A 12,768-nucleotide genomic window follows, 5' to 3' on the forward strand; every position below is an offset into this window, starting at 1 on the left:
AGTCTAATAATTTAAATCGCCTTAAACGTATTTTGATAGGCTATGCGATTGTATTGTGAAAAGTGTTTTTTTAAACCACCTTCTCATAGATTGTAATACTAAAAGATAAAATATGAAATAGTCTAATAATTTAAATCGCCTTAAACGTATTTTGATAGGCTATGCGATTGTATTGTGAAAAGTGTTTTTTTAACTCTTAAAGTGTGAAATAAGTGATAATATGATTTTGGTTGTGAGCTTTCTGTCCTACCAATTTGATGTCCTTGAAAATGATTGTCAACCGGTTAAAGAAAGACAAGTGTACCTTTGTTTTACTGCAACTTCATTTTCAGCTGCGCTGACGACATGCTTTCGTCGATGAGAGTTTTCTTTTGAAGTCTCAGAGGGACGAAATTTGTTCCTTTGGAATTGAATTCATATTGGACAGGCAGTGTGTGCGCTTAATGCTGCGGCGTATTAAATGTAACACTAGATGGCGTAAGAAACCATCCATTTGATAGGCAGGCTACGTATCATTCGCTAAATAACGCATTATTAGGACTATACCACTGCCATTAATACAAAATAAAACAGTAGTAATTACAACAATATTTTTTATTAAACATCGGTTTATGAATCAGTATGTACTCCATTTAACAGAGTTTTAACACTATTACACTTTTCTAACTTGATCCTCAAGGCAAAACCTGTTGAAACGCACGCGCACTCATGTAAAGGGCAGGTAGGGTGTGGCAAAGCGCGTCTTTTCCGTGCACTGTTTTGAATGTTCTTTTTGAATACTGCAGTCGAACCGCTGAACCGCGCAACCGCGATTGGATAACACTCGGAGGGGTGGGTAACGTTGCACAACTTTTCTTTCCCGAAACTTTAAATCTGGTGTAAATGCGTTTCGGCTTTTGAACGCGGATTATTTAAATTGATTCTTAACGGGTGATCTCGTTCTTTCTTAGGGTAACCGGACTGCACGTGATTTTTTTTAGTTTTTTTATTCAAAATGACTTCATACATGTGGATTATACTTCTGGCAAGTCTTGTGGCAACAAGAGCGCAAGGTATGACAATTTCCCACTTCGTTTTGGAACTTCTCATATATAAACACGCAGGGTGGCATTTAACACCGCTTGGCTTGACTTGGTTTGACTGTCGAAAGCTGTCTTCGCTGTTTGTAACCGATCTTATGCGCAATAATGTGCGATCGAGGAATAAAGGTTGTTTAAGCCAGGTATTTGCCCACATATATGTGCCTGGCAACAGTGAATGGAACATTTGAGGTCGCAAACACGTGAACATGACTAGCTTGATATTTTTTCACATACAGTCGCCATGACTCATCGGCTCATTGGGTGGATCTCGTAAAATGCGTTTGCACCAGGCTGTTCTCTGCTGTATGTGTTTTCATAACATTCTAGTGTCTCCCAGATGCCAAATGGTTGCAGTCGAAAGAAAGTGTAAACTTTATTTCCTCTTTTATTCCTCTGCACTTTATTTCCTCTGCTCTGTATTTACTTTACCTTTCTCTGAAGCATAGGTCCGTCATTTACTGTAGTTTAAATAAAGTTTCCTATTAAAATTCTAGAATAATCCCAATAAAATTAATACAAATAAAATGTAATTTATAATATAAAACACCATGTAGTGTGTGTTACCTTTTTTGTGTTCAAGGTTTTCCCCTGTAAAAGATGCTTTGGAACAATGCACATTGTGAAAAGCGCTATATAGATACAATTGAAATTAATTGAATAAAACAGTGCTGTTTTTTAAACACATGCAGTAGTGTCAGACAATACCACGCATCTGGTGGTTTCATTAGTTTTTAATGTAATAGTTCCATAAAGTGTTTTTTACAAGGAATAACAGCACAATGTTTGTGCCAAACACAAGCTTATATCCGAAAGAGACCAAAGGTTGTTTAAAATAAATACTAACAACAGATAACTGTGCATTTATACTATATCTCCTAACACTGAGTGAAAAGCACAGCTCCTCACAATCCATAACATCTGCATAGACACTGAAGTACACAAGGAAAAACCTTATTAACCAGAACAAATTCTGCTTTGAGCTGCGCAATGAGCGTCTGGTTGCTTGAACGCATTGTACTAAATATACTTGATCCCATGATGTTGACTCAATACTTCCTGTGATGTTCCTTCATTGGGAAGCAACGCAAGCCACAGGCATTCTCCTTTGTTCTGGATGGGGCATTTATGAGTCTTGCTATTAGTGTGATCTGGGACCAGTTTTGATGTCGGATTCAATAGTCATTTGTTGGGTAATTTGTTGGAAGAAATTGAATCTGCGCAACTGGTTACAGTAAACTACCAGAAATAACGCTTTGAGTATCATAATGTCTGCCTGCTGATGCACATTACAGTTTTGTGGTGGAATATTAAAGGAAAGGAAAGAATTTGGTTCATAACTGCAAGCTAGTTTATGAAAGAATTGGGCATCTGCACATGGATTACTGCAGTTTGGCCAGTTTTATTGTGAAGGTTTGTTTTTAGCCTTTGTTTTCACTATGAAGACTTTCCAAGGTAGTACACAGTAGCATTGAGTAGTAGTTTTTTTACCTTTTAGTTAACCCCTGCTTATGCACAGCAAAACTAAACCGAAAACGTGGACATGCAAATTCAAACTGCTGTTCATTGTCTTTCATTCGATGCCTTTAATGCTGAAAATGACACTAACCTTCACAGTCTTGCAGAACTGTCCAGCTTGACAGATTGCAGGTTAAGTAAACTGCCTTAAAAACTTTTTAAGAATAAAGGAACATTCTCTAGTTTCAATTCTTACTCCTGTAGTCACCATGGTTTATAAGTAGATCATAATAGAACCAAAGCATTGCCCCAGCAACCTAACCCAAAGGAAGCTTGCATTTGCCAGAGCATTTCATGTGGCAGACTGTTGCACGCTCACTGTCACGTGTGCTTTGTAACGAAGAATGTTTTGGTATGTGGGCTGATTTTAGAACAACTTTTAATTTAAAGGTTATAAACTCACAGTTGTATTTATTTAACTGATCCTTTTAGATTGTGGTGTAAAAGTTCTTGAATCTGATATATTTTCTAGATTCTGTGTGACTAGATGTGGCCACATTTTTTTTAGACAAAGTTGTGTAATTTGAATCATGTAACCCCATTGAGATTTTTGTATACCGTAGGAATAAGAGATTTAGAGAATTTAAACTATTCAAGAGTGTTCTTTTTGAACCAAGTAAAGCAGGAATTCAACTTTTTATGTAAGGACTTTAATCTGACTAAAATCGTAGTAGTTTGCTTTTCAAGAAAATATACTAACACCCAGATGATGCTATTGTGGTTAAACTTGCTACATATTAATTGAGCTACATTTGACTAGACGTTGTGTGAGAGATGGGTGTAACACACCTTCTCCAACACAAAGGCGATGGGTGATGTGTAAATATTAAATTACCTGTCATCTGTATCTCAAACAAAACTGCCCAATATAAATGTAGTGAGTTCTAAGAACATGCAACACATTTAAGCATTCATAGGCTGAATATGTTGTTGTGCTGAGCTATACATACATTTGTAGCTTGCAGTTTGTTTATTTAAAGGAAATCTTTCTTTTACAGATTTCAACCTCGCTGACGCCTTTGATGATGACCCACGTAAGTCAGGAGAACTCTGTTTATGGATCTCTATGTTGACGTGGTGTTATTTATGTGTACTACAAGCAAAATAAGTGTTCTTATTGCCAGCAAAGTTTAATTACTTTTTGTGTAAAGATTGTGTACATTAATATTTGACAATTATTGTCAATTATACACTAATGACAATTGGTGATAATATTATTGTCTCTTTAAGCCCCTACAAAACCACCAGTGGCACCTGCCCCACCCAAAAACCCAAATCCAGGTAACTTTATTAAAAAAACTCACATTTTCAGAGAATGCATATTTAAGCATGTTTATGTCTTGAATTGAATGTGTTTCACCTCATTCAAACGTTGTTTCTTTTTTATTTTAGGTGGGTTTGATCTATCAGATGCATTTGATTTTGGTAAGACCGAGAGCAGTATGATGGTTTATTTGTTCTTCCTTACACTATTGTTTTTTTAGTGCAACTTAATCTTCTAAATATAGTGCAACTAAATATATAATGACATGTTTGAATATCAAAATCTCATCATATTATGGTCTTTAAATTCTAACACTACCATTAAGAATGATGTTGACCTGCTTGGCCTCTGATGGTCATGGGGTCACTGCTGCATGTATGATGTATGCAATTAAGTCATTATTATATATTCTGAACAGAAACTCATTTAAATTGATTGTAACTGGGATGTGCAGAATTTAAATGGAATCAAATGTTTGCTTGGTGGGCCTTATCCACAAGTTTCCTACACCCCATGACGCTTTGCGCGAAATATTAATTTCTGCTGCATTTCAAGTCATTTATAGCAGAATGTGAATTTAAACATTGAAAGCACTCATAAACTACATCATCATTCTTTCCACTACTTAACAGAGGAATGGGATGAAGATTTTAATACTTGACGGAGGATATTTATTGATTAAGTTGTTGTGACAGTACACCAATGAGCAATTTCAATCGACTTTCAATCGATTTAATATTAAAATTCATGGTATATTTCATATGAACAGTATAAATATAAATCAACGCCTACAATTTGTACGACTTCTTTTGATATCAGGCTATACATGTATAAATGTAAATACACACGCAGTCTGTGTATTGAAAGTCGTGCAGAGTGACATTAAAAGAAGATTGTGTTCAAGCACACGAAAAAATGGTGATATTCGTTGCCATGAATACGAATGAATAGATTCTTCGCCTTGTTAAGTAGAGCCACAAACAGAAGGTATGGTTCCATCAGTTTCAAAATAGTTTTTAATAGATTACCTCATGAAACCAACAGTATTACAATTCAAAATAGGAATCACATTAATTTCCTGTCATCAGAATAAGTTATTCAACGCTGCAATTCGTACATTGCACTACTTGCCCCGTTTCACAGGAAGTTTACCCACTTTAATTTTTGTAGTGGCGCCCTATGGAAACTTGTGGACATGGAGCTTTCAATAAATGTGAAGGGGAAGTTCAACAAAAAATAACTTCCTGTTAATTGACTCGCCATCCAAGGTGACACTATTTCTTTAATAAAACCGTGAAGATCTTGAGCTAAAACAAGATCTTGGCTTTTGGTGATCTATAAAATTGCATCTTAAGTTAAAGACACTCTACGTAACCCATTTTACCGTGTCTGCATTCCAATTGCTCAGTTCTCAAAGTCAGCTCACAGAAATTAAAACAACTTTCATACAGACAGAGTTTACAGAGCTCTCTCTTGCCGGCTGAGCTATATGATAGATCATTAAGACTGTCCAGAGTGTGATTTATGCGTACGTGTGCTTTCAGCCGTTCCTATATTTTTCTTAAATTTAGAGTACATTTTTGTACAACATTTTTAGTGAATCATGATTTGTTCATCAAAATGCTCGTACCCAGGTTTGACACAAAAATGTGTGTGTACGCATGCCTTTTTGTGAATGAGACCCAACGTCATCTACATTATAGATGGGTATGTGAATTAACAGCTAAGTTCCCTTTTCTGTCGAACAAATGCTGTCCACTGGTTTTAACAATTCTAAACTCAAAAGGAAAATGTTTGTTTATAATCTGTGTTTATTTGATACAGATGACCCCAAGAAACCAGCTGTGAATCCCCCTAAATCAGAAGGCAAGTTGATATTACATTATAAATAAATGCACAAAATAATAAATATATATATAATATATACGCACAGAGATATTTATTCCACATATTCTAGTTTCATTCCATAAATTCAACCAATCAAACAGTATTATAAATACTTAAATTTCCTGAATTGCATGCCATATCACGCGAACACACACACATATAGTTATATAGTATTATGTTACAATATACAGTATCATTTACATAATATTATTTATAATGTTTGCTTGTACTGGTAGTGTTTTTTTTGGCAGTTTTTGATTAGTTGATTTCAGTTTATTGATTAATTCATGATGCTTTGTGTTCTGTGAAGTAGAAAATATGAATTCCAATAATGTGTTGCCCCTTATTTTATATATTTGCAGATCCAAAGAAACCAATTGGAGGAGGTAAAATAGTCACATGTTCACATGCCATTCTACCTTATTTTATCCTTCGATCAAACGACTTGATGTTAAAAGCATCAGAGTATATGTCGGGTGTTAATGCCTGAACTGGTTATTTTCATTCCCAGATGGCTTTGATTTATCTGATGCATTGGGTCCAGGTAAAAATTTTGTAAAAGTGTGTGTTGCTCGGTCCTGGGAATTTCTGGGTTTTGTCTTGTTTGCAGTCTGTATTCTGTTTGTAATTGCACCTTGTCTTGCAGCTCTGACATTACGCTGTTTTCTACACCTTCAAACTATATTATCTAGCTTTATCAAATATGTTGAGGTTCAAGTTTAAAACTGTTCATTTTTCAACTCTAGTACTTTTGTTTACATCTTTCTAGTGTTTTTCTTTCAGTGCTTTTTCTGTTGGTGTTCTACTTGGTATAATCTTTCTAGAAAGGATCTGTAAAACATTCAACAAGTATTTTCTTGTGGTTAATAGTGTTGTTTAACTAATGTTTATTTTGATTTACTGTCTACCATTGGCAGATACTGAACCCAAAAAACCCGTAGTGAAGCCACCTAAAGGGGGTGGGACTGGTACAGGTATGTTTAGTGTCTGTCAACATCTGTCTGTTGCACAGTGGTAATATACATATAGTGGTGCTAAGTCTATTGCACCTCATTTTTACACCAGAAAAGCCCAGTTTGCTTCTTATTTACTTTGCATTGCTATTTTTCTCATTCTTGGATGTCCTTTTTGTTTAGGTGGTGGTGATATGGGAGACAGTGACCTGCTTGACTTGGTTAATGAAGAGGATGGCTATAAGCCAGATGGAGGAAAAAGTGGAGGTTTGAGCCATTTATTTTCTTAGTTTTCCCAACATTATAATTTTTTTCTGTTATGTTTACATTTCCACTAACTTTTATATAAACAAAAGTAAATAATTGCTGATCAATATAAATAAAGCCCAGAGGAAAATTATGGACAGGTGTTATCCAGTTGTAATATTGAGGTTATACATTGCAATTTAGCATGTTTGATTTGTTTATACTCCTGGTAAATAGGTAGTTGTTTACTACCTGAATTTGTAGGAACGTTATGGACTATATGTAACATTTCAATCAGACCCAAAGATAACTTTATTTTTTACTAGGGCGAGGTGCTGACCCTGGACATGAAGGTATTTGCATTTCTTTTTCATCCGTCACTGGTTGAAAGTTGAAAAGTTTAAATTATAAATTAAAAAGATTATTAAGATTTGAAAGCTTAAAAAATCATTTTGGAATGACGAAATGTAATTGCAGTAAGCTGAAAAATCTATCAATTTTTTTCATTACCTGGATGACAATATGTATATCATTTTCTCAACAGATGGTGCTTCTGAGCAACCTCAAGGTAAATATATTCAGTACTGTATATTGATATTTTTACTGTAAAGAAAGTAATTATTTAGTAATTGTTCTGTAAACTATCAAAGATAACATGAGCGTTATGTAGTTTACTTGTGGACATAAGTATGAGGTGGCAAACACATGATCTAAGTGCCTATGTTGTAGCTCAGACAAAGTCTGTCTTTTACTTTTTCTTTAGTTCCTCCTTGCTTGGTTTATTTGCCTATGTTTGTGTGCAAAAGTGGAGTAAAGTTCTCCATGGAGTTACAGAATAGAAGAATAGTTGTGGCCTCTCCTTTAGTTCTTCTGTCCAGAATCACACATTTTATGTCTGGAAACCACGTCGGTCTGATGACTAAACAATCACACAGTTCTAACAGGATGGTCCAACAGACAGAACCAACTATTGACAGGAGTAAATCAAGTTTTTCACCAGTGGAATTTGTTCTTTTTGTGTTGAAATGGAGTGTATTTTTGCTGTAGTATACAGTATCCGAAGGCTGATAGATTTTACTTTTTATATTGCCAGTGGCTGTGCCCTAAATCTCTGCTTCGAATGCCTGTCGTTGCAGATCTAAACCAGCAGTGGCTTCATCTTATCAGGATTCTAGCCGATTATATGCCAGAAGGGCTCAGTGTCTGGATTGCCAACTTTAAAGATGTAGTTGTGCCCCATCTAGAGCGAGTTATGGAACTTCTGAATTTTGCAGAGGAAAAGACTGAGCTTTAAATGTCTAGGATAGGAATCATCTTCACTTGCGTTTGGGTTTTAAGATGTTTTACAATGGTTGTTTACATGGTTTGGAAATTATACTTGGTTTTATTGATGGTGCTCAGGTTTTTTCCTATAGGCTGTATATTTTGTAGTGATAAAGTTACTGTAAGGAAACTTTGGTGTTTCATTGTTGACTGGTATTGTTTCTTTTTGTGTTGGGAAGGAAAGGTATTGGTCTAGCTATAATAAATGTGGAAGCCACTTATAGTTGTGTAAAAGTCTTGCAATGCATAGAAAAAGGTTCATTTTCATCCTTAAGGGTTAGTTCACCCGAAAATAAAACAAAATCTGTAATTTTTTGTATATGACTCTTTCTTATGTGAAGCACAAACAGTTGAAGTTTCCTTTTTAAGTTACATAATAAAACAAACGCGGGTTTATCTCCTCAGGACAATCTTTATTACGTCCTTCCATTTTCACACTTGGAGATGCTGTAAGGACATTTGCCAAAAAAGATAATGGACAGATGATAGGCTGTCATACCATAGAAAGCCAGTTCTTTCATCTGAATACACATTATATTTTTTGTTTATACTGCATTGATTTATTCATGACATTTGTGATCATGGGATTGTGTGATATGACTGGTTTGGATAACATTAATGTTAATCCTTAAAGATAATTAATTTTTCCATTAAATACTCTTTTATTGAACATATCCTTTATTTTAGTCACCCCTAAACCATCTTGGATGAATATGACTTATAAATTAATATATTTGTGTTCAACTGAAAAGATATTTATATTAAAATGCTGTTATCTTTGTGTGTGATACTGAAAATGGGAAAGCTCCAAAACAATTATTAATCCAAATGACTCCATATGTGTCTTCTGAAATTTAAATATGGCTGCTTGTTGCTAACTTCAAATGTCATGGGTTCTTCTGTCTAGTTGTGTGTTTTGTCAAAATACACAAGAGAACCAATGACATTACTGCCTCGAAAAGTTACTGCTTTGAATTAGAATTTAGCCTTTAGATCTGCTTTAGAACCAGTGAGGGTGAGTCGTTTTATAGGATACAATTTATTTTGGGGTGAACTAGTCCTTGAAGGCCCAGCCTGTAAAATCTGTGCAATGGACATTTTGAATCTACAGTTATACAGGTATGTCTGTTTATACTTTACTTGGTTACTTGACCTAATACCAGAAGAGTTAAAGGTTATACATAGGAGTCTCTGTTAAATGGCACACAAAAGGGATTATAGTGTCCCAAATTTTATAGAGACTAAAGGAACAGGAGTGTTTAGAACTCTAGACATGTGTCATAACATATGTTTCTTTAACATTCACATTTTCTTTAACTAAGCAGTTAAAAAACAGAGCATTTACACATACCACACTTAGCTGTCATTCAGTAGCCTCCCTTTTGTTTATTTATTTGTCTGAATATTGCCTGTACAAATTTGGCTAGTCTCATGCGTTTACAAAATATGATTTTACAATTGTTTGCTCTCTCTCAAGTAAGCTTCATTTGTTCCTGAGTGTTCTTGTTTTGTGAGCTCAGACTTCCTTTTTGACTCTTGAGGTTGTCTGGTAAAATGAAACGTGAGAGTTTTCGTTTGGTTCATGTCAGTGTCACACCCAACTGGTCTCAACTGTCACGTATAGATAACTGGGTACATTTCATCAATGTGTGAAGGGACAGATCTCTGTTAGCATTAGGGTTTTCATTTATTTCATAAAGCTTCTGGTTGTAGGTTGTTACTTGCAAATTAATGTATTCCTACTTTAAAAAAAACGTAGTTTAGTTTAAAAGCTTTATTATATCTAGTGTATTAAGCAAGAATGTATACATCTGAAAAAACATAGGATACAAGCGATACCCGGAACGTTTAGCACCAGTCTGTGGTTTTTATGTTGTTGTTGTATAGTTGCACGAATTTGCTAAATTATTAGTAAATCAGATTACATGCTTTCTTTTTTTTGACCTATGAGAGGCCATTGTTGATTATTGACTAAGTGGCTGACTTTGAATAGGACCAAATATTAACCAAGGCTTTATGCATGCAGTAAAACGTACACTAAGAGTATTGCTGCTTTCAGAATTTCTGTTCTTTGGGAAGCATGGCAATTAAAATGACACAATTTTGCATTATATTTCTTAAAATGCTCCGTACGGATTAATGTATATCCCAATTTCACTCTAGGTCGTGGTAAACGTTGGCCAAATGAGTAAGTGTTATATAGCATATTGGCATTAAACGTTATCAATATATCGTGTATACAAGAAACGTTTTGTATGCTGGCTAGAGTAGGAAATTCCTGTTGCACCCCCTAGTGGCAGAAACAAACAGTGTTGTTCCGAAGTGCTCCGACTTTCCTTTTATAAGTGATGGAGCCCCAATGTAACTGAGAAAAAGTATTTTGAGAAAAGATTTACATTTGTTAAATGTCACTCACATTCACTTTTGACACTGTCTGAAAATATTTTGAATCCTGAGACTCTTGTGTTCTGTCCCTTTAACTTTTTTCCATTCAAGGCACGATGGCTGCCATCATCAGCTCCGTGGGCGTTGCTCTTATTGGTGCAGCTTCAAGTTACATTGCGTATCAGAAAAAGAAACTTTGTTTCAAAGTACAAGGAGGTGAGTTTGGTACTGTCTCTGCTGAAAGTATCATGTGTCTAAATGCTGAGAAATATTGAACATTAAACACGATATTTAATGAAAACAACTTAAAGAGTTTGTTTGACAAGTAACACATACACTACAACAGGACACTGTTTACTTGAAGTGAGCCATGGCATGCAGCCAAGCACAAGCAGCTCATGTAGAGGAAGTGGGGGTTGGGCTTAGCTTGTATAACAAAAGCCCTGGAGGCCTCAACAGGTGGCTCTGTGGCGCAATGGATAGCGCATTGGACTTCTAAGCTACACTTAGAGAAGTGATTCAAAGGTTGTGGGTTCGAGTCCCACCAGAGTCGAGTTTTTTGAGACCAGGATAAATCTGAATTAGCACTACATTGTTCAGACATTAAAATGTTGGTGGAGGATGTTAAGTAAAAGTTGTTAAAAAGTTTGTTAAAGAATAAACTGAATTATTTCCTTACTTTTTTCATACAGGGCAAGACCCAGAGAGTGGCAAAGTCGAGCCTGGTGGCACCTCTGACAATCAGGGTAAGCGCTTAAATTCAGCATAAAAAAAACATAATCATAATGTAAACCCCTGTTCGAATGTTTTAATTCTTGAATTTGTACATTTGATTCAAATCACAAACACACGTGTTTATTTGGGATTGCTTGTTTAAAGTTTTTTAAACACAATGTTGAAAGCTTTCCTAACTTTTTTCACCTAGTGTATAACAAAGTTTTCTCCTTTTTCCCCTCAAAGTTTTTAGCAACCTGCTCCGTTCATCGTAATTGGTGCCCGGTCGGCCAAATGGAACACATATATGCACCTTCAGCATGTAAAACTATGGAGAGCCTAACCCTATGGGAAAACAACAGTCATGTCAGATGCTTATTAACTTTAATACATTCACAATCCTTGCGTTTGTGCGAGTGTGTTTATTGTTGAACTGATCTTTTTGTTTAAGAATGTATTTTTCTGTATTCAAAATATTTTTTGTGTATTTTTAGATCATTTAATTTTTTTCTAAAACAAAATGATTGTGCCTTTGGAGGAAAGGGAGGTATAAGTCACTTTTAGTATTCTTCAACTAGTGCAAATATAAGATACGGTACGTTGTGTTTAGGAAATTTATACTGTTTTAGAGATTTGACTATTTGAGTTGCATAATGGACTTGCTATTTCAAAGCAAACAACTTGCATTCATTGACTACATCAGTCTTTTTGTTTTTCATTAGACATTTGTATAAAAAAAGCTTTTTTGGCAGCACGTCTTTTAGAAAAGCCATGTTACTGTGTATAATAATCTTTATTAGTTTGTAGACTATCCTTAAAAGTTCCTAGAAGACAGAAGCTGGAGATTGTTTTGATAAACATGGGTAAGAATCATGATTTTGTTTTAAGAAAAAGTTCGCAAAATGTAATAGGGCTGCTACCTAACATGCTTCATGGATCATTTTAACTTATTTAAATTAGAAAGGTAGTTTATTTAAAACCATTATTTTGATATTGCAAATGCAAATATGCATAAGATATTTGCATAGATTAGATCATTTCAGACTGGTTCACATGCTGTTTTACGCACAAGTCAATCTGTGTTTGATAAAGCCGTTTTATAATTTTCCTATACAACTGACTAACTTAAACCCACAACCACATACATGCAACGCTTTTGTGTCTTTTGTTGTTTAGTATTTTTTGACTGCTTTGGTTCTCCTCAAAATAAAGCCGTTGGCCATTCCAGGATTTCTAGCCGTGTTGTTGTCGATTGTCTTGTTTGTAATCAAATCGAATCGATTTTCTGTTATTCGTTCGTTATGGTTTTAATCCAGTCATAAAGTTAACGACCTCGGTCGATATCGGTGTGTGCATGCTCGTGTTCCCTCGTAAAGGGGTTGAATGACCCCCACCGCGT

At 35.2% G+C, this 12,768-nt stretch overlaps 1 protein-coding gene across 8 annotated transcripts; it reads left to right on the forward strand.

Moving 5' to 3' along the window:
* Positions 1 to 487: 487 nt before the first annotated feature.
* cd99 (CD99 molecule) lies at positions 488 to 12,599 on the forward strand. 8 transcript variants are annotated; one of them, XM_079462560.1, is made up of 15 exons: positions 488 to 831; positions 951 to 1,052; positions 3,596 to 3,631; positions 3,828 to 3,878; positions 3,990 to 4,022; positions 5,686 to 5,727; positions 6,111 to 6,134; positions 6,260 to 6,292; positions 6,666 to 6,722; positions 6,885 to 6,968; positions 7,274 to 7,300; positions 7,492 to 7,515; positions 10,767 to 10,871; positions 11,348 to 11,401; positions 11,616 to 12,599. In XM_079462560.1, the coding sequence occupies exons 2-15, from the start codon at positions 995 to 997 to the stop codon at positions 11,642 to 11,644; spliced, it is 657 nt and encodes a 218-aa protein (XP_079318686.1). In that variant the 5' UTR covers positions 488 to 831; positions 951 to 994; the 3' UTR covers positions 11,645 to 12,599. The 8 variants fall into 8 exon arrangements, 7 of the variants coding, with proteins under 7 accessions (XP_079318686.1, XP_079318687.1, XP_079318690.1 ...); XR_013787030.1 differs by having other exon boundaries at positions 699 to 831; positions 8,084 to 10,871; XM_079462561.1 differs by lacking the exon at positions 6,260 to 6,292 and having other exon boundaries at positions 496 to 831.
* Positions 12,600 to 12,768: the final 169 nt, after the last annotated feature.

This window comes from Barbatula barbatula, assembly GCF_947034865.1.
Source record: "Barbatula barbatula genome assembly, chromosome: 8".
In the NCBI taxonomy this organism is placed as follows: domain Eukaryota; kingdom Metazoa; phylum Chordata; class Actinopteri; order Cypriniformes; family Nemacheilidae; genus Barbatula; species Barbatula barbatula.

Coding starts and splice junctions, on each gene's coding strand:
- cd99 (XM_079462560.1), top strand. CDS start 995: ATGACTTCATACATGTGGATTATACTTCTGGCAAGTCTTGTGGCAACA. Junction 3,632..3,827: donor CGCCTTTGATGATGACCCAC/GTAAGTCAGGAG, acceptor TGTCTCTTTAAG/CCCCTACAAAACCACCAGTG. Junction 7,301..7,491: donor TGCTGACCCTGGACATGAAG/GTATTTGCATTT, acceptor TTTTCTCAACAG/ATGGTGCTTCTGAGCAACCT.